The sequence below is a fragment of the Corvus cornix genome, chromosome 6 (assembly GCF_000738735.6).
Source record: "Corvus cornix cornix isolate S_Up_H32 chromosome 6, ASM73873v5, whole genome shotgun sequence".
Taxonomy (NCBI): domain Eukaryota; kingdom Metazoa; phylum Chordata; class Aves; order Passeriformes; family Corvidae; genus Corvus; species Corvus cornix.
Window position 1 is genome coordinate 27,507,356 of NC_046336.1, and position 24,955 is coordinate 27,532,310.

General features: G+C 39.0%; 1 protein-coding gene across 6 annotated transcripts in view; it reads left to right on the top strand.

The window, feature by feature from the left end:
- WAPL (WAPL cohesin release factor) overlaps nucleotides 1-17,770 on the top strand; it is a 137,932-nt gene extending 120,162 nt beyond the window's left edge. For all 6 annotated transcript variants that reach the window (XM_039553725.1, XM_019286556.1, XM_039553724.1 and 3 more), the window contains 11 exons: nucleotides 1,651-1,878; nucleotides 5,749-5,860; nucleotides 6,863-6,960; nucleotides 8,505-8,581; nucleotides 9,774-9,949; nucleotides 10,255-10,370; nucleotides 11,045-11,206; nucleotides 12,407-12,614; nucleotides 13,783-13,871; nucleotides 14,869-14,964; nucleotides 15,302-17,770. In XM_039553725.1, the coding sequence (XP_039409659.1) occupies nucleotides 1,651-1,878; nucleotides 5,749-5,860; nucleotides 6,863-6,960; nucleotides 8,505-8,581; nucleotides 9,774-9,949; nucleotides 10,255-10,370; nucleotides 11,045-11,206; nucleotides 12,407-12,614; nucleotides 13,783-13,871; nucleotides 14,869-14,964; nucleotides 15,302-15,367 (1,428 nt within the window). In that variant the 3' untranslated portion in view covers nucleotides 15,368-17,770. The remainder of the gene's footprint in view (nucleotides 1-1,650; nucleotides 1,879-5,748; nucleotides 5,861-6,862; nucleotides 6,961-8,504; nucleotides 8,582-9,773; nucleotides 9,950-10,254; nucleotides 10,371-11,044; nucleotides 11,207-12,406; nucleotides 12,615-13,782; nucleotides 13,872-14,868; nucleotides 14,965-15,301) is intronic.
- Nucleotides 17,771-24,955: the final 7,185 nt, after the last annotated feature.

Genomic DNA, 24,955 nt, shown 5'->3' on the forward strand with positions numbered 1-24,955 from the left:
CTGCAAGTAAATGAAGGGTAAACAATTCCTGTAATTAAAATGATAAAATTACAAGGCTTATTGGAGAAAGTTAATGAAAATTCAGCGTGACCAGTGTATACCCTGTGCAGACAGGTCTCATAGATTCTTTCTCCCTTACCTCTGGCAAGGCTGGAGTAGTGATAAAATGCTGGGGTAGCAATGTTTATAGCTAAGAGTTTGTTGTGGGGTTTTTTGACAACTCTGTTGTCATGTATTCATGAAAGATGTAGATTTGGAAACTCTTGCTTCCTCCTTTGGTAGTTCATATACATGGTAGTTGGTCACATTAAAGTCTTTATTCACCTGAGGATTTCCTTGACTCAGACAGGAAGGAGTTTTGACGTAGCTTTTGATAGACTTGTCAGCTGCCTAATCCTGTTTTGGAAATGCTGATACTGCTTAGTATGACCAGGTATGATTATTACCTACTTCTAAAATAAACAGAGCAGATAATGATTGCTTTGGTGGTTGGCTGAACTCTAAACAAGATGTTAATCTGCTATGACACAGAATTCTGCTCTTTCCTGTTGAGCTGTACAACATTTATATTCCAGAATTAGTTTGTTTCCATGTTTAATTTACCTTACACAGAAACAATTGTGATGGATGCATGCAGCATATTGACTCTTGAGGGTTAAACTCAGTGGGACACCCCCCCCCCCCCCCCCCACCAGCTCCCAACTCCTCCAGTTACTGCCAGAGGTTTCTGACAGTTTTGTGCCCAGCACACCTCTGTTTCCAGTGAACATTTCTCCTCTTTCCTGTAACTTGGAGCTCTGTGCTCAGTGCAAGGGCTGTACTTAGAAACCAGCAATGAGTAGCTTTGCTTCACTGTTGTCTGTCCCTTCCTGACAGTCAACTTCTACCTTGGCTTTTCTGGATCCTTATGAAGGTAGAATTTAATTCCTTCTTCAAGAAGAATTAAGTGTCCTTTAGCCAGTCAGGTGTCCCTCTACACCAATTCTGTGTAAGATATGGATGGTCAGGTTAATAACATTCATGTGTTAAGGACTGATGGGGATGAGGCACAGGGGGAAGCTGCTGTATACTCTGGCAACTTCCAAAAAGCAGAATTCCCCTGGAAATAAAATGTGTTTATTCTGGAAAAGTTTGGATAAACTATTACCTGACAGACCTGTTTGCCAGAATCCGAATTTATGTCCCCAGGCACTCCCCCCCTGCAGACATTGTCCCCATCATCTCCGGATTTTCTGGTGCCATCACCAGTTCATCCCCTCGAACCAGAATGTTCACCTACCTTGGTGTGTGCCCTGGGCTTTTTCATTTTGTTCCCCTGCCATCTGTCTCTTCTGCAATACTGTGTTACTGGAGTTACTGTTTCTTACTCTGTCTGCAGCACTGAGTCCCTAAAAAGCAGAAATCCCTGCTTTTCTCCTAGGGCTTTGTAAATACATTGAGTGCTTTATGTCTCAGTTTTATTTGTTAGAACACATTAGTAACTTGCTAGAAGGAATCTCCATTCAGTAGTGAGTGCTCATGCAAGTGCTAAGACTGGGACCTGTCAGGCATTTTCTTTTTTAAGTCTTTAGCTTGTTTATTAAAAATGGTAAGAGGTCTGCCTAAAATGATTAATAAAAGCTGTTTTTTTTCTTTCTCTCCCAACCCAAGAATTTGTCCCTTTGTACAGCAGCTCTAATGTACATCCTGAGTAGAGATCGCTTGAACATGGATTTAGACAGAGCTAGTCTAGATCTGATGATACGGCTTCTGGAATTGGAACAAGATGCTTCCTCTGCCAAGCTGCTGAATGAAAAAGACATGAATAAAATTAAGGAAAAAATTCGGAGACTATGTGAAACTGTTCACAACAAACATCTTGATCTTGAAAACATCACGGTGCGTAACATGCTTTTATTGGAAAGCCTTGGCAGTTGTGGAATGCTTAATAAAATGGAACTTGCAAGCATCATCCTTCATCTCATAGCCCCAGAAAAGGATTCCTGGTGTTTTATCTGTCTTTGATGTATACTTGACTGCACTGCAAGTGTTTTCTTCTTTAAATTTGAAATTTCCTTTTTCAAAGGTTGTTAGTAGGGTAAAGTTAGGATGTTCTTCAGCTGTATGAGTCTCCATTTGCCCCTGCTAAGGGTAGCTGGTTACAGGGAGCAGTTGCAAACAAGTAACACTAAATAACTGTATGTTTGAAGACCACACATAGGTTATTTGACTCCATTTCCTTGCCTAAGTTTTGTAAGTACTTTCACAAACAAGTAGGGGTTTGTGCATGGGAATAAGAGTATTGTGTGCTAAATTCAAAATGTGGTGCAGGTTTTCCCATTAAAAAATCATCCTGCAGGAACTGATTTTTCCCTGCCCAAAGTGTGGTGGCAGTTCTGTTGCTTACCATGAATGTGGATGACTTTTTTTCCTTCCTTTCTCAAGCATGCTTGCTCTTTATGAAAATACCTTCATCTGCAGCAGAGTGAACTGGTTCTGTTTTAAAATAAATTTGGCTATGGTTTGATGCTAGCATCAAGCTATCTTAGGAAATAAAAAGAATAAGTGGTGAGGCTTTTTAGAAGAGTATATTTAAAGAATTGATTGACAGATTGATTAGATGGGGGGCCATAAATGACAAAAATAAATAATGTGTCTTTGCTTTTGTCATATTTCAGTATAGTGGATGTTAGTATGATCTTGATTTTTTGACATCCTGTAATACATTCTTTTCAAGATCCTTATTAGGGTTTTTTGCCATTTTTTGTGTAATGCTTATACCCAGTGGGAGAAGCTTCTGATTTACTGCTTATGAAGTGAGCTTTTCAGAGCTTTGTCTGTGCAAGTAATGCTCCAACTCCTGGCAGTAATCTGCAGTCAGGATTGTGTTCCATATTCAGTTAGAGTAAAAGATGATGTGCCTTGTTCAGCTGGCATTTTCTTTTGTACCTTTTGGGACTTTTGTGTGAGCTTAGGAAGAGTTTTGTTGGGGTGTTTTCCCTCCAAGTTCTGGTTATGGAACAGAGAGCTGAACTGGTACAAAGAGTCACTATTCTGTAGCTTTAGCAAGAGCTGAATTTTGGGTGGGGAAGATAATATCCATTACATCATTGTTAACCTTGGTAATCAGATCATGGTGACAATGAATTATAAGTTTCAATTTTAGGCTTGTTTCTTACAGACATATGAAAGGTGCCAATAGGGAGCTTGAATTAACTTTCTGACCTTGGAAATCTGCAAAGGAAGAATGAATTTGAGATTATGTTCTGCACTTTCAGTTTACAGTCTGAAAATACCACCACGGAATGAAATTTGTTCTCTGGGTGGTGATCAGCTAGGATTTGGTATAATCAGAGTCTTCTTTCAGTGCTGTTTTGGCACTGAAGGCAGCTCACATAGCAGAGTTTGTCAGTGCCAGGATATCTCTCGCACTATAAAATGTAAGACAGCTCCCTTTATTAAGCATGGAACAGCTGGGGCAGGTTCCTCATTGCTAAAGCACCCAGCCACAAAGACCACTGTCTCCTGCTTGAGCTTTTCTCATATTAATAATCTGATCTAGCCTGTTGCTTTTTTATGAACTATAATTCTGTTCTCGTGTTTTCTTAGACACAGATTTTAAAAGGAGAGGATATATCAAAAGGGAGGGACTCAGTCTTGTGAGGACGTTGTTCATGCGTAAAGAGCATTAATATCCTAGGCCATCAGTTTCAGCTGTTTTATTTGAGGGTTTTTCCCTGAGGCAGCTCTGTTTCTTAAATTTATTTTGAGCTGTTGCTGTAAATGCATTGAATACTGTAGTACCTCACAGATGGAAACTGGTTTCCTTCCAGCTGCACCATCTAGAAGCAGAGACTGTATAGTATTTAGAGAATATTTGCAAGCCAAATGAGATGATTAGGTTCTCTTCCGGTTTAAAATAGTAGCAGTGGTAAGTTGAGACAACAATGAACTTCATATGTTGAAGATGAAGCTGCTTTCATGTAGATCCCTGTCATGAGATACAGTAAATAATCTCTGTTTTGTACCAGATGACAGGCAGAAAATGCAAACAAAAATGCCAGTCTTTTGGGGGTAAAGTAAAGCTCTGAGCCTTTTCAGACTCTGACAATATCCAGTGAGAAACAGGAGGATTGCAGCAGATGTTTTTATACCTCCAGTTTGTGCCTAACCAGTCACACCTTCGGTTTTTTGAATCTTACGCAGACCAGGCGAAGGTGATCGATTTGCCTCCCACTTTCCACGACAACGTTGTGTGTCTGTCTAGACGTTAGGCTGGACTAATTTTTGAATATTCCAAGGTTCTGTTTTCTTTAATGTTAAAATGTAAACCCAGAAACTGAAAAGGAGGTGTGTGCAGGTAGAATTTGTTCTGGGCTCGTTGTGCTGGATTAGAAGAAGATAAAACCTGAAGAACTTGGCCTTCACCTCAGCAAATGGCCCTCACCTGTCAGGGAGCACAGCCCTCTGTAGCTCATGCCTCTGCAGCTACCACCTCACTGTTGCATCATAACAAAAACCTTCAGGAGTGACTTCTCTTTTCAGATGGTAAAATGTTATTCTGGTTTCACTCTCCGCATAAGGCTGAAAGCTTAAGGGAACCATCTTTTGAGCCTTTGGTGTTAAAGTTTTGTAGTAATTGACAAAAAAATTGAATATAGTGGATTACTTTCTTCAAAAGCAAAAGGGTTACAAGGTTTCATTGCTTTTATTAAAAAAGAAAAAAGAAAACTAATGTTCTTATTAAGTACGTACAAAGATTATATTCTTCTGGATTTATTTGAAGTCTTATTGCCCTCTAGTAGAAAACCAATCACTGTATTTAAAATACTGTGTGGCCTTTGAGCTTTTGTTGTGAAGGTATTTAGGAAGTTAACTGTTGTAGATTTGCTGCTGCTTGTATTCTCTTGATCCCCACAACACTTTGCTGACCCGAGATGCTTCCATTTGCCCTGGGGAAATGCTGCTACTGTTATGCTAACAGTGACAGTGTGCTGCAGGGCTTGCTCCTACAACCCAGAAACAACTTTGGGTGGTAACTCTTCTTTATCTGATCTTCGACTCTGTTTTCCTCCTTGGAAATCAAGTAGTTTGAAAGCCAGGAAAGCAGCTGGAGATGCTGGGGGTTGGGGGGAGGGCTTATACTAAGAAAATGGAGCATTTGCTCAGGCCTGATGAGTACTGTTGTACTTCCATTTGTAGGGAGTGAACTTACCTTTACTGTTGTTGAACTTATATATGTGTTCCTTTTTTATTTTCAGAGAAGTGTATCAGTAAATAGAATAAGATTTCCTACAGTGGTTCAGTTTAATTGCCTTATTCTGTAGGTTTAAAATTAAAAGCACAAGATACCTACATTGGAAGCAAATGTGATCTGTGAGCAGCAAAGCCCATCTATCTGAGAGACTGAGAAGCTGTGTTCACTGGGGATTTTCTTGATTTTTTTTTTTACTGCTTGGCTGATTTGCCATTTCCTTCCTCCACTTGTTTCTTTTGATACGAAGAGAAACAGATGACAGGAGTGTACTTGGGTTTTTAAGCTATTAGTAAAATAAATTTGAAAAGGCAAAGTACCTTTTTTATCAGTACTGTCCTTTTTTTAAGATACACATATTTTCCAGTCTGTTCTTGCTCCCTCTGGTGGTTCTTCTACTCAGAATCTCTACTTTCATTTTTATGGTTTTCATGTGACATATATTTGTATGACTTGATATATTGGCTACAGCTGCAAATGATGATTTTACTAATTCCAGAACCTAACTCTTTCAGACTGGGCATTTGGCAATGGAGACATTACTGTCTCTCACCTCAAAGCGAGCTGGGGACTGGTTTAAAGAAGAACTGCGACTTCTGGGTGGTCTGGATCATATTGTAGATAAAGGTATAGTGGGGATACTGCTTTGACAGCATGAAAAAAAGAGTGAACTGTAGTAAGATGTTTGCTTTTTGGAATGTTCATTTCCTGTGGTTAAAAATAGAAATATTATGTATTTTTCTTAGCAGTGTTAAAAATAAAGTACACAATTCAATATGAAGTTACTGAGAAATATTAGTGACTTTAATCTGTTGCATGTGGGATTGAAGTTAGTTTTCATATTAAAACAGAATGTGAATGTAAAGTGTTGCATTATAATGTGTAAATGGCTTAAGCTTGGACAGAATGCTGTTACATATCTCTGTACAGCACACTTATTCTAGAGTAGACTCTCCTTTATAGTCTTCTAGAATTATTTTCAGACCAGATATTTTTAAACTAAGTATACCAAAGGAAGTAAACCCTTCAAGAAGAAATTGTGGGGGAGGGGGGACAGTTGATTTCATTATTTTTTCAAAGATGTGTCTCAGTTACTGTGTTTTTGATCAGAATCTCACAGGTAGGAAAAGGGACATTTTTAACTGAATTCTTGACCTGAATAAAGCTTGGTCTTAAGTAAACAGAGGGAGAACAAAGGAAGGATTGGAGAGATAAAAGTATTCAATTTGAACACAGTTTCAAGTTATGGTTTCAGGCTTGTAAAGTGTGGGAAGTGTGTGCTTGCCCTATCTCTTTCCTCTTCTAAAAGACTCTCTTAGAGTTAAGGAACACAGTCGTGTACTGGACACTGTTTTTGGAAGGAGAAAATAAAATACATGGCTAGGTGATTTGTAACAACAATCTCAAACTTGTAAAGACAAAATTGTAAGGTTTGGTTTTTTTTCATTTACATGGAAAAATGAAAAATTTTGGAGTGCTCATCATGAATTCATGATTGTTTCCTGGCATTGGAGGTGTGCAAAGTGTAAAACAAGGTTGATAGCAACTCTTGAGTAGCTGGTTGGTTTGTACACCTAGCTTTTGAAGACCTCTTACTTATGGAGGAAAACAACTTCTTTTTGTGTTTAGTTAAAGAATGTGTGGATCACCTAAGCAGTGATGAAAACGAAGAGAAGTTGGTTGCTTCGTTATGGGGTGCAGAGAGATGTTTACGGGTCTTAGAAAGTGTGAGTATGAGCAGATCCTTTGCATTTCTGAAAGCTGCTTCTTAAGCAGACCTGTTCTGGTTTACATTCTTTCAGTATGGAGTCACATTACAGCTCTATAAGGTTGATTATTTTTTCATAGACTGTACTAACTTTCTGATGCTTATCAGTGTTTCTGTAATGTTTGAAAATTTAATTTACTATTCTGTGTGTGTGCGTACTGCGTTCCAAGATTATTTTTGGTAAGAACAACTGAATGTAACATGATTCTTTTTCTTAAGTTCCTACAAAAAGCTGCTGTTTATGGATGTTGTTTTTGAGGCATGAGTTTGACTCTCTAATGTGTGTCTAGTAGTAACTGATCATTATAGAAGTGGGATTTTCTTAGAAGCAATAAATCAATTTTAAGAATTGCTACTTTGAACCATCAGCTGGGGAAGTGCTGAAAGAGAAAATTGCCCTGAAAGGCAAACGAGTCCTGTCATCAGTTGAGTGCGTAAATGCAGATGGTAAATATTTCTTTGAGAACTTGGAAGAAAATCAAAATACATGGTGGTACTTTTGTAGAGTTTACTTGACAGGAATGGTGAGTGTGTTTCTCTGCACTGCCTTGTTTTGCCAAGTTTAGTGTTTGTTCCTGGTTTTACTGTTTCTGTTGTGATACCTGAAGAAAGCAGAAGAGCCTTGTTATGTTCTAGCTGGACATGTCCACACATCAGAAAACAGCTGGGATTAGAGTACAGGTTAATGAATCTTGCTGAACACCTTAGACCCAAATTAGAGGGAAAGTAGCTCCAGTGGTCTCTTGTTTTCTTCACTAAAGTAGAAGGACAGACTTAGAGTGTAAATGCAAGCTAAAAACTGAGAAACAAGAACCATTGCTGAAGGGTGACTTGAAAATTCTCTTTACCTGTCTTTTCAGCAGTGAGAAAAAAAAATTCAGATTAATTTTCTGCTTTTATATTCAATAGATGGAATTGCCAAGCAACAGTAGAAGAGCCTTGTCTAGTGTTAGAATATTCAAATTTGGACGTACGGGTGTTTGTGATGTAGTAAGATCCTTCGGAACTTGGCAGAGATGACAAAATCAAAACATGCCAAATCATGCAAGTCCAAGAGAAAAACTTCCACTGTTTCTCAAAGTTGATTCCAAATTTCAGTCAAGGGAATCAGAGAAGACCTTGTGTGTTACGGTTGGACGTGTAGTAAGCTCTCAGAAGTGGATTTGATGTCAAGTCCTTAAAATACCACATATATAATTGTATTCTGTGTGCACACTTGGGATACTGTAGTCCCAGAATGTGGCTTCAGGGTTCTGCTGTGGCGAAACGTTCTGCTGCATGGTTTCTGTACTTCATCAGGGAAGATGGGTTTATCTTCAATGCCACAATTACTTAGAGATGAAAACTCCAAGGAAATACTGGAAAATGAGAAGTGAAAGTTTACACTGGATAATAGCCAAGAAATGTGGAACTGAATAAAGTGTAGTGGTAATAAAAGGAAATGCTTCTCTTTCGGGGAAAAAAACTCCCATTTTTAATACTACTTTCTCCTTCTCTCTTTAGGTAACTGTGCATAATCCAGAAAATCAGAGCTATCTGATAGCATACAAAGACTCACAACTCATAGTCTCCTCAGCTAAGTAAGTTGTTTTAAAAAAAAAAAAAAAAATCCCGAAAACCCCTAGTTTTGCAAAATACCTCACATGATAAGGAAAAAAAAGAAATGGTTTATGCCATGGTTTATATTTGGGACGAATAACCCCAAAACTTCCACTGTTGCTTTTCATTGAGTAAAGTTAATGTAGATGGGGGTATGGGCAACTACCTGAGTACTACCAATGTGTAATGCTGCTACTGTTGGGTCTGTAGAAGCTGCAGACTGTGGGTTGAGCTCCTGCTGTACTAAGTAGGAACACAGAAGAGGGTGAAGCGACATTTATTTATTGTGTTTTCATTATGCTTAAGTGTTTACTGGAATGGAGCATAGCAGAATTAACAGTGTAACTAAGAATCAAAATAGTGATATTTTGTTCTGGCATTTCTTCATGGCAGAGATCTTGTACAAACACCTCTAACCCATTTATCAATCTGGGTGAGGTCTCAGTTGGGTGGCAGAGCCTGTCTGCACCTTGTATTGCTCTTCGTAAGAGAACAAATGCAGCTGAAAGTTTGACTCTGCAGACCTCATTGGAAACATGATTTCACGGTAATAGGTTAGCTATTTGGAGTATTTCTTTAAATTAAAACAAAGCAAGCCACAGTTTAATATGTTATTTAAACCAGTATATATTTCTGACATTTCAGGTTTTGTTTGTAATGGAAATCAGTGTTGTGGTTTAACATGAAACTAATGTTATGCAGTAGAATTGTGCCTGTGGTCTCTTAGTGTTATAAGATTAAGATTTTACTGCTGGGAAGTCATGTGTCATTCCTTACTGAGTGGAAATAGCTCTGAGAACAAGAGAACGTTCTGGTAACATTGTCAGAATCATGTTGTATCTTGATGGTCGGAGGATATGAGAGGCTGGGTTTGTAAGAAGAGGAGATATCTTTTGTAAGACCACGTGATGAAGCTGGAAAGGAAAATTAACTAGCCCTTGAAATATCAAGCTGATAAAGCTCTGAGATTTCCAGGGTTTTGTTTTCACAGTTTTCAGTTGAGCTTATAAAAGATTTTGTAGGTGATAAGTTTATCTCTCCCTACAGACTGGGTATCTGAAAAATTCTGCATAAAGCTCTGTGTTTAAGGTTTTTTTCCTTGTGAAACAAGTATAAAGGTGGAATGCTCTGTATGTTGTGAAGATAATTTTGTTCTGCTCCTTCTCCCTGCAGAGCACTGCAGCATTGTGAGGAGTTAATCCAGAGATATAATCGTGCTGAAGACAGTATCTGTTTACCAGACAATAAGCCTCTGCCCCACCAGAATGTAACTAACCACGTGGGTAAAGCAGTGGAAGACTGCATGAGGGCCATCATTGGGGTCTTGCTCAACCTGACAAATGATAATGGTAAAACAGCAAATTTTTTGCATATTCTGTGGTGAAGTGTCAAATAAACCATGAGTGTATATATTTTTCTGTATTGATTATGGCTTTTCAAGTCCAGTATAATAAAGCAGTTATGCATGGTAGGTGCCCTGAGTAATTTGTCTTTGTAAGCTGCGTGAAGAATTGCAAGTATGAAATGTTCAGATGAGGGCTTGGGCTGAGAGGGGCTGGTTTGTCATTAGGGCCAAAAGGTTTTTATTAGGCTGCTTACTATTATGAGTGTGAGTGTTTTCAATATTGAGCCTCTGACCTCTCTTTGTTTGCAGAATGGGGTAGTACAAAAACAGGTGAACAAGATGGTCTGATAGGCACAGCGATGAATTGTGTGCTTCAGGTTCCAAAGTTCCTACCTCAAGAACAGAGATTTGATATTCGGGTGCTGGTAAGTTCTTGTGCTTGTTACATCAACAGAAAATGATTTGCCTCTTTCTTGTGCATTGAGCTGCTCTGGTTCCTCATTAAGGAATAGTTTCCCCTACAGTTTTCAGTAACCACATGTATACCTAAAGTGAGGTACTTAAAGTTTCTGTCAGGATTTTGTGGGTTTGACAGGTTTTTTCCCTGTATTTGGTGGGAAAAAGTGCACTGCTTGATGAACAAAGATTTAGCTAAGTAAGTATGTGAATTACTAATTTTCAAACATCTTTTAAATTGTGGAAAAATTGAGTTAAAGGCTTTTTCAGATTTACCTCAGCATATATAAAATGGGTCAGAGTGGCCTAAATAGCAACAGTGAAACAGTGAAGGATCTCTTAAGAACATAAGCTGAGGGTTGGATACCTGAATTCCTAACCTGTAAATGAATCTTCAGCTCCAAAAATGTTTTAATGTTCAGAATTGGAAAAACAGAGATTCCTGCATAAAAGTTCTCCTGTACAGGCATCTGTGTTTTGCCTTGTATTTCATTAAATCCTGATCCCTGTCTATCAGACTGTTTCATAAGTTGTGTATTCTCAGAAAGATAAGACCTGGAGATGTTTATCTGAATAGATGTTTTTTGCTAAATTACCTTTTTTTGCAATGTGTGTAATCCTTCTTGACTTTGCAATCTTGCAGGGATTGGGTCTGTTGATCAATCTCGTCGAATACAGTGCCCGGAACAGGCACTGCCTTGTCAATATGGAAACATCGTGTTCTTTTGACTCCTTGTGTACGGCCGAAGGAGACGAAAGCCTGAAGATAACTGGACAGATTGATGCTGTTCAGGCTTTAGTGCAGGTGAGAAGTGTTTTCCTGCAGTAGGTACCATTTCTCACTATCAGACTGGCAGGGTTGGGAAGGGAGAACTTGGCAATGAAAGAGTGTCAGTTTTTCTGTTTAGCATTTGAGTAGTGGAGCAGACGTAGGGGGAAGATTGCTGCTCACAATCCTGACTTTTGCAGTACTGTTCATTACAGAAACAGCCTCCCTGGTAAAATACAGTGATTTACAGACATCCAGTAAAACTTTTCTTCCTATACAATTTATGTATAGTTTTATTGTTCCTAGATTATTTACTTTGACTTCTGTTCTAAATCAGCTGTAAACAACTTTTCTTTTACATGCTTTGCTTTCATAGATTTTTTTGAAGTACTATGTTTTTGGGAGTTTGCAGCTTTAAATTAAAAAATAGGATCATCCTTTATAAAAGCAGTAAAATACAGATGTAATGATTATGGATGTGAAACAGCATTCTTAAGTTGACTAGCTTATTAAAAAAAAAAGAAATCCACCAATAATTTTGGTGACTGAATTTCACTATGCAAACTAAAATGAAAAAACTGCAAGAAAATTAGACTTCTTGTTTCAGTGGAGGTAATTTTATGGATGCTTTTAACAGTTGTATTTAACTTTGTGAAATAGCTGTCCAGCAGCAGACAAAAAAAATCAATAAAAATAATAATATTAAAAATCTTAATGTATATAGCTTGGCAAAGCAATATTTAAAACTGGTGGTTGTATGGTTTGGAAAATAATTAATGAGGAATAAGTGCACAATATGAGATTCCTGGGTCATTCACATTCTTGCTAAGTCATTTTAAATCACTCCTTTGTATTTTTGCTCTAAGAAAACCAAGAGGGGATAGTTAGCATGAAATGAAAATGAAAATTGGTAGAGAACAAAAATGGACAGTAAATTTTCGCAGCTTTTAGTCTTCAAGCCATGTCTCAAGGAAAGTGATTAAACATTTATGATGCCCAAGTGGAGCCTGGCAAGTGGTTCAGCACCAGGGAGGGAGGCCTTGCTGCGGAGCACAGCACTAGTGTTGGGCCAGATTATATTTTACTTTGAAGAGGAAAAGCTTATCATTAAGAAAAGTATTGAAGACTAATTGTATTAAGGGGTAAATTGTGAACAGAAAATAAACTTGTAAGTATTAACTGAATGTGTTCAGGGTTTAGTTTCTAACAGAAATTCTCCTGGAATTCCCCCATTAGCTGTTCCTGGAGTGTGAGCGAGCGGCACAGCTGGCAGAGAGCCAGACGGACGAGCTGATTAAAGAAGCTCCCACTTCTCAGCATGATAAGAGTGGGGAATGGCAGGAGACAAGTGGGGAGATCCAGTGGGTCTCCACAGAGAAGTCAGACAGTACTGAGGAGAAGGATAAGAAGGAGGAAGACGATGAAGAACTTGATCTTAATAAAGGTACGTTGTCTGGCTGTGATGAGCTCAGAAAAGGCAAAGAACAGTATGATAGAATAAAATCCCACCTTGTCCTCTGCTTCCTGTCTACATCCAGTCTTTTGGGCTGAGATTTCCTCAGTGTATCCCAGGTGAAACTGCTGCAGACCATAGGTAGGAGCCATTTAGATCTGAAACATGAGAAGCAGAAGAAGTTAGGCTACTTTTTATGTTTTTAATAGTACCTTCTATCTGTTTCTTAAAAAAACCCAAAAGAAACAAAATCCCAAACCTTTTTGGGACACTCCATGTACAAAATATTCTGGAAATGATGGCTTTTAGGCTGTTCTCTTGTTCTTCTGGAATAGTCCTTGAAAGTGACCTGCCTTCGTTTTGTTTTCTAGGGTTCTTGTTTCAAGCTACTTTAAGGGTTGGGCTTTTTCCTCTCCTCTCCCTGTTTGCACTTGTGCCTCTTCTGTCTCCACCTGCTTTGTGTCTGTCTTCTCACTTCATCAGTGGTATCTGAGGTACCTGTGTAGTGCCTTGATGTGCTGCATCTTTGGTAGTTTGTTCTGGGAATTTGAGTATCTCTGACCTGTTACATAGTTTGTCTCTGGAAAATGAGTCTGAAACATCATTCCTTCTTGTTCAATCTTCTGATAGTAGATGCAGTGTATTACTTTTAATAGTTTTTTTAACCTTATGTTAGTAGGTGTAGTATATTACTTTTTCCAACTTTATATCCTTGTGTCTCTTTGTAGCTCCATCAGTTGGTGTCTGCAGTTATTTGTAGTTTTTCCCAAAATGCTGAGTCATCAGCAAAAAATGCTGTGCCTGTTAAGCTTAATACAATAAACTACCTTGGGGGGAGTCTTAAAGGCCTGTAGCATCACATGAAACCTTTACATTGGTAGTTTGGTGTGTTCAGCATACAGTTTGCACATTGAAATGGCAAATGACAAAATACTGTGCAGCAGAATGAGTTGAAAGTGAATTAAGACCATTTTTTTTGTCAAGAATGTGCTGCTGAGTCAGTAAGTGTGGCGTTTCCTGATCTCTGAAATCTCAGTCCAAAAGCTCGTTTTGCTTGAGAAAAAAAGTGTTCTGGGAAGTGATAATGAAAGATTGTCTTTGCAGCAGTAAAAGATACCAGCTGCTTAGAGAATACAATACACTGTTGTCTCTTTTACAGCTCTTCAGCATGCTGGGAAGCACATGGAGGACTGCATTGTGGCCTCATACACAGCATTGCTTCTAGGCTGTCTCTGCCAGGAGAGTCCAGTAAGGAAATAAGTTGATCTTAAGTCCAGTATAATCTTTAATGAAGTGATAATTTGCTGTATTGAAAGGGGTTTACGAAATTTGGCTTCAGTTTGAACAAGTACGTTGGTGAAGCTGCACTGATGTACACAGCTTTGGGAAAAGTTGCCAGAGATATTCCATCCAAAACAAATTTTCTGAACATCACTGTGTTTATCAAAAACAGTTGGAATTGAATATTTGACCTCTTTTACCTCTCTCCCCTTACTTGTAGTCAGCAAAAGAATTTACTTTGGAAAGGCAGAGGAAAACTGGCTAAGCCTGTTCCTTCTCAGTTGTTTCAGTAAGCAAGTTACCATCAGACTTACTTATTATCAGTCTGCTTTAATTTTTTCTTCCACTGAAGTCACATGAACTTGTGTGTGTTCCTATTAGTTCAAAATAATTGTCTCAGATTGGAAATACATAATAGAAAGCTGAAGTTAAAAATATGGAACTCCAGTGGCTGAGAACTCAATAATATGTTCACATGAAAATGAGTTCAGACCTTCAGGGTTGTCTGAATTTACCATGGTGGCAGAAATGGTCTTCGAGGTGCTGTTCTGTGCCTTTGGACTCATCAGTGTCCGTAACAGTTTTAGTGTTTAGAGTAAGACTGACAATAAGATCAGTAATTCTCAACCCTTTGCAGTTGTAAAGGGAGTGATCTCGTGGGGGGTTTAGTTCTTCTAGGTCCTGGGGAGGTCTGATAGTCCTTTTTTTTCTTTTTTCTGTTTTTTAGGAAAAAGCCTCAACAAACCAACAGTGTAAAATTATTTTAGCAATTGATTTCTAGAAACATACACATAGTAGAGATATGAGTATCGCTTGAGAGAGACTTAAATCATAAAGATAGTACCAAAAGCCATCTTAATAATGCTGTGAATTTACTTGTCTTAGTGCATCTCACATGCAGAGTATTATAGTTCTGTGTCAGAAAAATATTTCCCAAATGTAAAAAGATTGTTTTGTTTCTTAGATCAATGTGACTACTGTGAGGGAGTACTTACCTGAAGGGGACTTCTCGATAATGACCGAAATGCTCAAAAAATTTCTCAGTTTTATGAACCTTACTGTAAGTAATACATATTTTAAATTGATGTATGTAAATATTTTTGTTATTTTGTTTTCTGTTAATATTTCATGCATTTTTAGAAGCATTAACATTTTTCGGTTTGTGTCTTCATAAGAGCACGGGCAATATTCTGTTTTTTAATACTGAAAGCCCATTTGTCTGTCATTATATTGTGATTGGTCAGGAAGATACTTCTGAATTGTCTGCCTGAACCTACTTGCTTTTACTGACACATAATTGTAAATACTAAAATTCTGAAAACAGAATAGCTCTCAGATGTTTGAAGGAGGTGCTACAAATGCTTGTTTGTTACTTGTGTTTTCTGTTGCATTTCCAGTGTGCTGTTGGAACAACAGGCCAGAAATCTATCTCTAGGGTGATTGAATACTTGGAACACTGCTAGATACTTAACTTCCGCTGCAGGCACTCTAATGCTGGAGCTACCCTTAGACAAAAGAAGAAGTCATGAAAGAAGTCCTTGAAGGATATACCAAGAGCATTCATCTGTGTCATTCGTGTTCGGATTTTTAAGGCTACCTGGTCTCTTAACCATGCATTCAGCATTTTCTAAAAGACAGTTACTACATCAATCTGCAACTATCAAAAATGAGGGGAAAAAGGTTCTGAGGAAAGTAAATAAAGAAACCTTGCTGTTTATGATGCAGTGCAGTATTTAAATATTTTTGGCAGGGTTTACCCTCCCTATCTTTTTTTCTTGCTTTGTTCGTGACAAGTTTCAAGGGGAAAAACTTGCTGCTGATAGTGCAACTGCTGTTTACTGTTGAGCCACTGTTTCATGCCAGCCAGGTGCAAAGGCAGCTTAGCTACTGAGGTATCAAACAAATGTTCTAATAAAGAAGTTCTGGACAGCAGCACCGCTCCTATTTGAGTTTAATTTGCTCTTGCTTTTTTATTACGAGATTATTCCAAAATCATAAAATATAAATTTTTAAATACTTTTGTGATTTTAACTACTGTCTATATTTAAAATTTGTTGGAATCCAAAGAGGCGAGGATTGGATAGTTTATTTTTTATACTGTTTTGATTGAAATTAGGTCACTGAACTATTTCTCAGTTCTAAAACTCCCATGGCCCATGTACTGTAACCAGCTAGACCATAATGCTTTGTAGTTCCAAGAGCATGCAGACCCATAAACACACAAAACCATTGAGGGTACGTTATCCACAAAAGGAATAGTGACTGTAAAAAGTTGTGCCCTGTTTAAAATGCAAATGAAATGAAGAAAGAAAAAAAAAAAATTTAAAAACCACTCAATCCCAGGGTAGTTTACACTTCTAATAAGCAAAAACTTTGAAATGCTGTTTTAATTTGTTTCAAGGAAGAACTCAAGGTGTGTTTTATAATGTTGAATACAAAGAATTTGGATGCTTTAGGGGGAAGAATTTTAAAGAAGCTAAAACACCAATGGGGATTAACGGTTCCAGCTGACATAATCTTTCTATTTCATCCTTCTGTAGTATGACAGAGTTGAAATGCATACAACACAAAGCCTTAAATTGCTGATATAGCTAAGATTTTGTTCAGTCTGAGGTCTAGTTCACAGCAAAGCATTGTGTTTGAGGACTTAAGTGGAACAAAGAATCCCAGAAAATACATGACTTTTTTAACAATTTTTTTCTTGCACTCACTATTCAGACCAACAGAATCGATTATTAATTATTTTTATTAAGGTGGTCTTGAATATTTGCAGACTGTTCTGCGATCTGCTTCGTTGACATTTTTAAATACCTGTATAGGTAGTTACATCATGTTACTCCATTGAATTTGTAAAACTTGAAGCCATAAAAATATTAGTTCTATGTATAATGAGGGGGAAATAACAGGAAATCTAACCTGCTTTTAGATCTTGTGTTATCTCCGTGTATAAAGTTAAGAACTTGTGCTTTTGTATCAGTGCCAGCTGTAAATTTTTTTACATACAGTGGCTGCCTTCTATGTCTTCCTATTTTTGATAATGCAGATTGTTGGGAATTCTGTAAGGAAGTAACTGATTAATGGCAAAAATCTTATGTTGGTCATATTTTTTTGCATTTTCTCTCATCACCTTCTAAAACTTAGTGTATCAGTGTAACTTAGAAAAGTTTTTGAGGTTGTATTCCCCTTCCGTAAAAAAAAAACAAAACAGTACTGAGAGAGGGAAAAAGGTGTATGTAAATGATCTGCATCAGGAGGAAATTAGTAAATATTTGGCCCATCTAGTTTTTGGATTTTAGAGATTTTCACATACATAATGAGATTTCAAATTGTCTATGTAGTTTCCTGTGGAGAGATGGCAAGAGAAAAGAAGATGCAAATGTGATGATGGGGGAAAGCAGGGACAACTACCTTTCTTTGTTACACTGGTAATTGTTTGGGAATTGATTTACCTCAGTGTTTAACAGGTTTTTTTTAAATGTAACTAATTGTCAAGCACTGACAAATGCAGATTTTTTTTTTTTGAGGGTGGGGGGAGAAATCACCCTGTGAACTGCAGTGCATTTTTGTGTGTTAGACCCTCAAATAACTCTGCATTAAAGGGTACTTGAGGCCAACTTGCAAATTAAAGTTTTAAAGTAACTTTTTTTCCATTGTAAATATTTGTGTAAATACTCTCAATTGGAAATTAGAACAGTAGAGTACTTTTCTGAATCCAATCCTATTTTTATTTTATACAGTATTTCTCAGCTGTGATCTTTGGAGCAAAAGCCAACGGCAGGAAAAATAGTTTGTACCAGTTTCATGAAGTATGTCTTTGGGTTTTTGTAAATAATTTTAACTCAAATAAAATTGCTACTTTCAATACATATCTTGTCTTTTAACATGCAATAAACCACTCCTCTGAGTGATTGCAGAAAGAAGGCAGTGTCAGGTAAATTGCTAAAAAAAAAAGTGGTAAAAAAAAGGGTGAAAAAAGTAATAGTGGAGCATCCTGAAGGTAGTGCTTTGCTTTTCACCTCTGTGTTGGGAGAACAAAATTCAGTGCCTGGACCTGAGGCTGTGGTCAGTCTAAACAGCCAAGGCTGGAAATTTTCTGGAGATGATGTAATGTGTCTCTTGATGCATTTTGGAGTTCTCTGCACAAGTTGCCATTGATCTTTCAGTAACAACTCTCGGGGCTGTAGTCAGAATAACATAAATGTGATAGAGCACAGGGAAAATGGCACAGTTCTTATGGTGAGACTTTTCACATCATGGGGAGTGCTAATGGCTTTCTTAAGTGAAAAGGGAGGAAATTTCCATGAGTGGTGCTCTGTTTCTTGATTAATATGAATGATGCTTTAATTTCAGGGTGGATGTTTTCCCATGGATTTTTCCTTAATTGGTGCAACTAGATATGGGTACAATATGCAATAATTCATGAACTGTAAAGCAAGTTGAATGTGATGTGTTATCCCATTGCCACTTTGAACAAGCAGCAGCATAATGTAACCTCTTCTGTGCTGTAAAAGAACATTACTGGAGTTTGAAACATGGAACAGTGTGTTATTAGTGTGTGGTACTGTAAGAGGCAAATGCAGCTTTATGTAAGCAAATGTTTAAAAAAAATCTGGTAAGAATATTTCCTCCTCTTTTGTTGGTAGTTATGTAATGGACGCATTGTGTGTGAATGCTCAGGGGTGACATAAGCATTTTCAGATTAACAGGATAATTGTGAAGCTTCTACAGAAGATTGGGGAGTCCCAGCCTCTCTCATAAATTATTATCCTTTCAGTCTGGTTTGAAATGCTTGATTTGCATATGAGGAAGTGATGTGGCCTGATGTGTATGGCACTGATTTATCTCATTTTTCCTTTCTGGACATCACTAAACAGAAGCCAAAGTGTACTTGGTTATCTGGGGCTATAACCAGGCAAGCCCATGTGGCTTTTCCGGTAAAGTTTCTTTCCATGAATGTGGTACTTCTCTTGTTTAAAGAGCATGGAAAACCAAAAATGTGAATTTGAGTTCAAAAGATAAAGAGGACTTAGGTAACTGCTATTCTTCTGCATCAAGCCTGCCCTTAAAGGATGGCCCATTAATTGGGTTTTTGAAGGTAATGAGATTGGAATTTGCCCTGAATTCTGCTAGCCAAGTGTTTTCAAAACCAGGCCACTGTAATTTTTGATGCCGCTGCTTCTCTTCCTCTGTGTAATGTTAATTTGTCTTTGGGTAAAGGACACTACTGGATTCTTTTAGCTGTGTGGAACAGAAGCCTTTCATACATACTCTTTTTTACTTGCCCTAAAGGTCCCCTATCTAAGGGACTGTAATTTATTAAGATGTTTGCAGCATCAGTAGGTTCAGATAGTCTTACTGTAAATAAAAGTGAAACCATTATAAATAATGCAACTGCTAGGAGTCCTTACCCAAGGGTGGATTGGTTTACTAATGCCACAGGATCTTTATTCCAGCTGTGAAAACTGAACTGAATGTGCAGCTATATATGCCCCAGGTTGCCATGTTTGGTACGGTACAACAGCACTGTGGTGCTGCAGAGGGGCTGTAAGGAGCCCTGGGAGCAGCAGCCCTTGGGAGGAAAGGGAGCTGCTCTGGAGAGAGCCTGACATTTAAGAGGCAGACGTGTCACATCTCTCACCACCTGTCTTCACACTGTATCTCCACATCGCCTAACCCGCAACTTGAACTTCGATTCATCACTTTGGAGAAGTAGAGGCCAAAGACTTTCTCTCCACGTGTGGAAAGCCAGATTGCTAAATAATGAAGAGTTGTGCAGGCAGTAGTACCTATTTCCAGAATTCTGGTCTGTCTTAGGTGGACCAAAGTTACTTAGAGGAAGGATCATTGAACTTTTGCAGAGTAAAATCAGGTGACAGCTGAAAGGGGACTCTGCTTAGAGTAAAAGAACGAATTACAGGAACTTTACTTAGACCCACTGTTTAGTGTGGGAATCCTGACAGTTTTCTGTATTGTAAGACAAGATTAGCTGTGTCTCTGTGTTTAGCTTTTAAAAGTGGGGAGGAAGAGTGTTAACCTGGAGTGTGAAGTGGAGGAAATTATTTCATTCCACCTGGAAAGCTGACCCTGTGATTATGTCCTAGAACAAGAGTTATTTTGTTTCTCACTGTTTCTAGTACATAAGGCATTAAAATCAAGGTGAAAGGCATTACTGCAGAAGTGTGAATGAGAAAGGGAAGGAAGGAGTTGATTTTGTGTCAAATGGTACCATTCAGGAGCTGTGCACACACCTGACCTCTGGGAATGATGCCAAAGTTGTGGAACTGGGGGGTTTTAGTCATGGATGTATTGTTGGGCTCTTACCCCAAATATGTGGCTCCTGAAAGCATTTCTGGGGCAAGAAGTTTTAAAATATGCAGCCAGAGTTGTTTTCTGATCTGCTGTTAAATTTATAGTCTGTTTGAATTGGAAGTACAAACCGCAAGGAAAACTTGGGAGTAAGATCACTTTGTGTCACAGCTCTTTGCAGAGGCATGAATTTGAGTTCAAAAGCTTGATATTCAGGTTACTGAGCCTTAAAAAGTAGTTCAGTAATGTGTTATATAAAACTGCTGTGTAACATCTGGTGTCATTTTGCTGGCTCATATTTTAAATTTTTGTCTTCATTTGATAAGGAATTTTAAAGCAAAGCTATTCTACCCAAATTAAAAATATCTAGGTTAAAGTGCTATAATGAAATTACACTTGAGTGGCAGAAATTGAACATTGTAAATTAAATAGAAGTGATGCAGTTATTGTTTGTAGTCTCTTTTGCCCTAGCTATTCTTAAAACCTGGGTATAAATTTTTAATAAGAAAAAAATTCATCTTCCTAGTGGAAAAATCTGACTGGAATTTGTGTGCTGAGTGTATTCATGCATCTCAAACATCCAGTTTCAGACTGGAGCTCTATATTGCAAAACAATGGCTTTTTATTTGTGATATCTTCGATTATGGTGAGAGCCTTACTGAGGATTTCGTGAGAACAAATTTGTAGCTATTTTATCACAGATAATCACAGAAGTTCCGCCTTTTTTAATGTAGGTTATAATGGTTATTCAAGTATAATTTCAAATGTGAGACAAAAGCAAACATGCAGGACTTCAAGTCGTTTATGTATTCCTGTAGAATATAAATTGAAATTGCTGGGGCAAACCAGTACTCTAGAATGATTTGTTAGTCTATTACACATCCAGTCTAGGACTGTCAAAAAAAAAAAAATCCCCAAACCTAAAATCATTTTGTTGAGAGAACTAAATTTTGATGTTCCTCACAAGAAGAGACAAATATACATCTATCCAGGTATTGTTATACAGTGTTAAGAAGTTTATATAAAGATTAAATGCATGGTAATTTTATGTAATATTTGTGATTAGCCTTCAGAAGTTCTCAGGAGAACTGGTGTGTGCTTTTTGATTACCATACATGATGTAGCGTCAGCATTTTTTAAATCTGAAAATCCCATAGGATGGATGTGCTTTGGCTTCTGAACTTTGCTGCCTGGGACCAAGTGAAGCAGCTCTTGAACCACAGGTGTCCACACAATCCTACCCTTCCCTGTACGGATTTTACCTGGTCACCGTTTTCAAAATGCTCAATTCAAAGCCTGCTAGCCTCAGTCAGTCCTGCATTGTGGTGATGGTGTTTAAAGCTGAGCTCAGTCTGTACCTTTTTCTGCAAGAAACCCTCAGCAAGACCAAAAGTGCTCTTGCGTCAGCGAGACCCGGGGACCGGGGGCACAGTGCCAAACCCATGGCAAGGAGCTGGCGTGTGCACGAGGGGTTGCTGAGGTCACTGGCAGCGGCCGTCTCGGGCTCTGGCTGTTGGCAAACAGCTCAAGCTGTTCACAGAGGAGTCTGAGATGGAAGGGGGGAAGGCACCTGTTCAGGCTGTCTTTGCACCAGGTCTTGCTGACATCAGAACTCCCCCATGTTTCCCAGGCTGATTTCAAAACCCGCCTGGTTGCTGAGCCATTGTGACTCTCATTCCAGTGAGAGCAGCACATGGACCATTGCCATGGACTTTGTCTCATGGGTCTAAGCAAGAAAACCCATGAATTAAGATTTTAGAAATGATACACCCAAAGGCCAGAAGGAGTTCTATGAACCCAGATTTCATTAACCACTCTCATGTGAAATTCTACTTAGACTTTGTCAGTGTGTGGTTTGACTTCCCAAACCTCTTTGAGAGGCAGAGGTCATCTTCCTTTCAAACAGAATTTTAGGCATATGCAAGACAAGGATACCTGGAAGAGCAGGACTGTTCAGTACGTCTTAGTGGCTGTTCTAATTGATGAGGTTTCCTCAACAGCAGTAAATGTCAAATTGTTTCAGGAGCATGTGGAATTGTTGATGTCCTCGAGATAAATTAAGAATTGTAGAGATTCAGACTTGAAAAAGAAAATGATGTTTCGGTGATAGCATGGTAAAAAGTTGTCATCTGCCTGTAACCAACAGTGGGGAAGGAGAATAAATACCCTTGGTTAACAAGCTTTCCCTGGAGGTGAAATCAGAAACACAGAGGTCTCACAGGATGGAAGAACCATCATGCAAGTTATGGTATCAGAAGCTGGATCAACGTCTGGGCCTGGTATGTGGTTGCACAGCCTGTTCTGAAGTGTCAAGTATTTCTTGTAAGAGGAAGGTACTGCTGAAGGCTCTGAGGATCTCCAGATGGGTGAGCAATTAGCCTGTGTCTTGCTTCCCAGATGATATTCCAGGAGTACTGCTTGCTGTCTAGGATTAGGTTGCAGAGCATATCATCTACAAGCAGTTGCCTTGGAGATTCCATACACTGCTGAACCAGAAGCAACTTGTTACAACATTTGAGAATTTGGCAGGATAAGCTGAGGTCAGTGTTCTGCTCAAGGTTTGGCAGTGCACGGTGTAACATCTGTGAAGTTTTATCTCATAAAGTTCTTCAGAACAACACTGGCACTCAGCTGCCAGATGCCTTCCTTGGAAGCTGCTTTGCTTTCTTCATTGAGTGCAATTGAAAATTGTGGAACATGCCTATGAAATGTCTTTGCATCATTCTCTATTCATCTTCCCCTCTCTCATTTCAATCACTGCTGAAGTAAGATTTTACATGAGAGAAGTCCTTTGCAGGTGTACATCCGCGTTGTTCTTTAGCACCAGGAAGAAACTGATTCTAGACTTTCTCTTCTACTCTGGAAGCTGGTGGGGGGAGAGGAGGGGATGTGAACCATCCTGATCTAAAAAGACAGTTAAAATTACTACTGTTTCAGGATGCTGAGGTCTGCTTCTATCAGTAAGGTCCAGGCTGCATCATGGCATCTGGCTCATTGCCCATCTTTCCAGTGCCAGTTCCACAGAAACACTGAGCAGACATGATGTTCAGAATCCTGAATTTTCACACCACAGTTGGGACCAGCACTGACTGTTGCACTATGCAGGAGTAGCAGAAAATGAGAGGTTTACTCAGAAGTGAACTCCCCAGCCATGATGCCCAGTTGTAAGAACAGATACCAGAGCAGAACTCTGGTTATTTGAGATGCTGTGAAAGGTGTGAAATTCATAATCTTTTGATGTCAGTGTTTCCGAACAACCATCATAAGCATCATACTGCAAGGAACAAGAGGAAGATTACAGGTACTTTGCTCTTTTTACTTGCATGAGGAGAGAACCAGGAGCACAGGAACATTAACAACACAGCTTCAAATCTGTCGTGCCAAAACAAGCTCAAGATCCTGAGCTCAAGAGCGACATTGCATTAGCAGATTTCACGCTGATTCCTTCATCTTTGTAGAAACACAGTAGCTGCTGGAGGCATGTTGTGCTTCTGCCTCCTCTGATCACCCCTGCAGCTGGCAATAGCCCCCAGGATTTATCTTGTGGAGTTTCTGTGGCTCTCAAAACACTTGAAGGGTTGTTCCAGAGTCCCGTCTCTGTGACGCTCTGCCCATGGCAGTGGGGGAGAGCTGAGCTCTGCCTGCTGTGCATGTGTGGGCAAAGGAGGTGAGTGTGTGTGCTGGGCTCCAGAGTGCTTTATGCATGTAAGGAGCTCTGTAAATGCACCTGGAGCCTTTCAAGGGGGATGGTGCAAAGGCAGAGCAGAATTCACTGCTACTCTGAAGCTGTGATACTGGTTTATGCTGCCCTGGTCACACTGGCTGGGAATTGCTCGTGCTACTGCGTAACAGGTACCACTCTGGTCAGACTGCCCGAGTGTTCAGAGGAGATCTCTTGAACATACAGATTGGTGGTAATAAAGTGGGATTTGAGATGAGAATATGAGATTCTATGAAAGGCAAGTGATAAGGTGTTAAATTGTGCCCTGCACAGGGTTAAATGGATTATCAAACATGAGAAAAGCCGCCACACCTGCTGGAGTAAACAGGTGACTTTATGAAAGAGATGGTGCATGCATGTAGGATATGTGTAGTGTTTCCTTGCAGCAGTTCTGCTTAAACACAGGATTTACTAAGGAGACATCACCACCCGTGTCTGCCAGACACACAATGCTCTGCTCTTATTGTTTGTCACTATTTGCAGAGGATCTGAAGACAGAGAGCACACTGATTAAAAATAGACTTCTTGGAAACTTGGTGGAGGGAGAAGTGTCAGGGAGGTGTCCTATCCAAGCAAGAACTGTGTCAGTATGAAAAGAGCTATCATTATCATGCTCAACTGGTGTGGACCAAGAGCCTTAAGGCTACTCAGCAAGTGACTGTGGTTTGTAACATGTCACTTGCAGCTAGAACTAGCAGAAAGACTGTGATTTTTTGAAGAGCTTCAGCAATAGCCCTACTCACCACAAGCTAGCAAGTTTAACCTCATTCCAAAACAAATTTTAAAAGTTACACACTGTAATAAAACATAGGCAGCTGCTGAGGTACTTGGCTAAATATTGGGGGGAACAAGAGAAACTAAGGATTGCTCTTAAAACTCCAGAGGAGCTTACAAGTAAGCAGGCAGGTGTGCCACAGTTAATATAAAACCATGCAAGTGTTTGTTGGAAGAAACTCTGGAGATCATCTAGTCCAGACTTGTGCTCAAAGATAGTTCAGGTCAGCCCTGGCTTTCCCCCACCAAA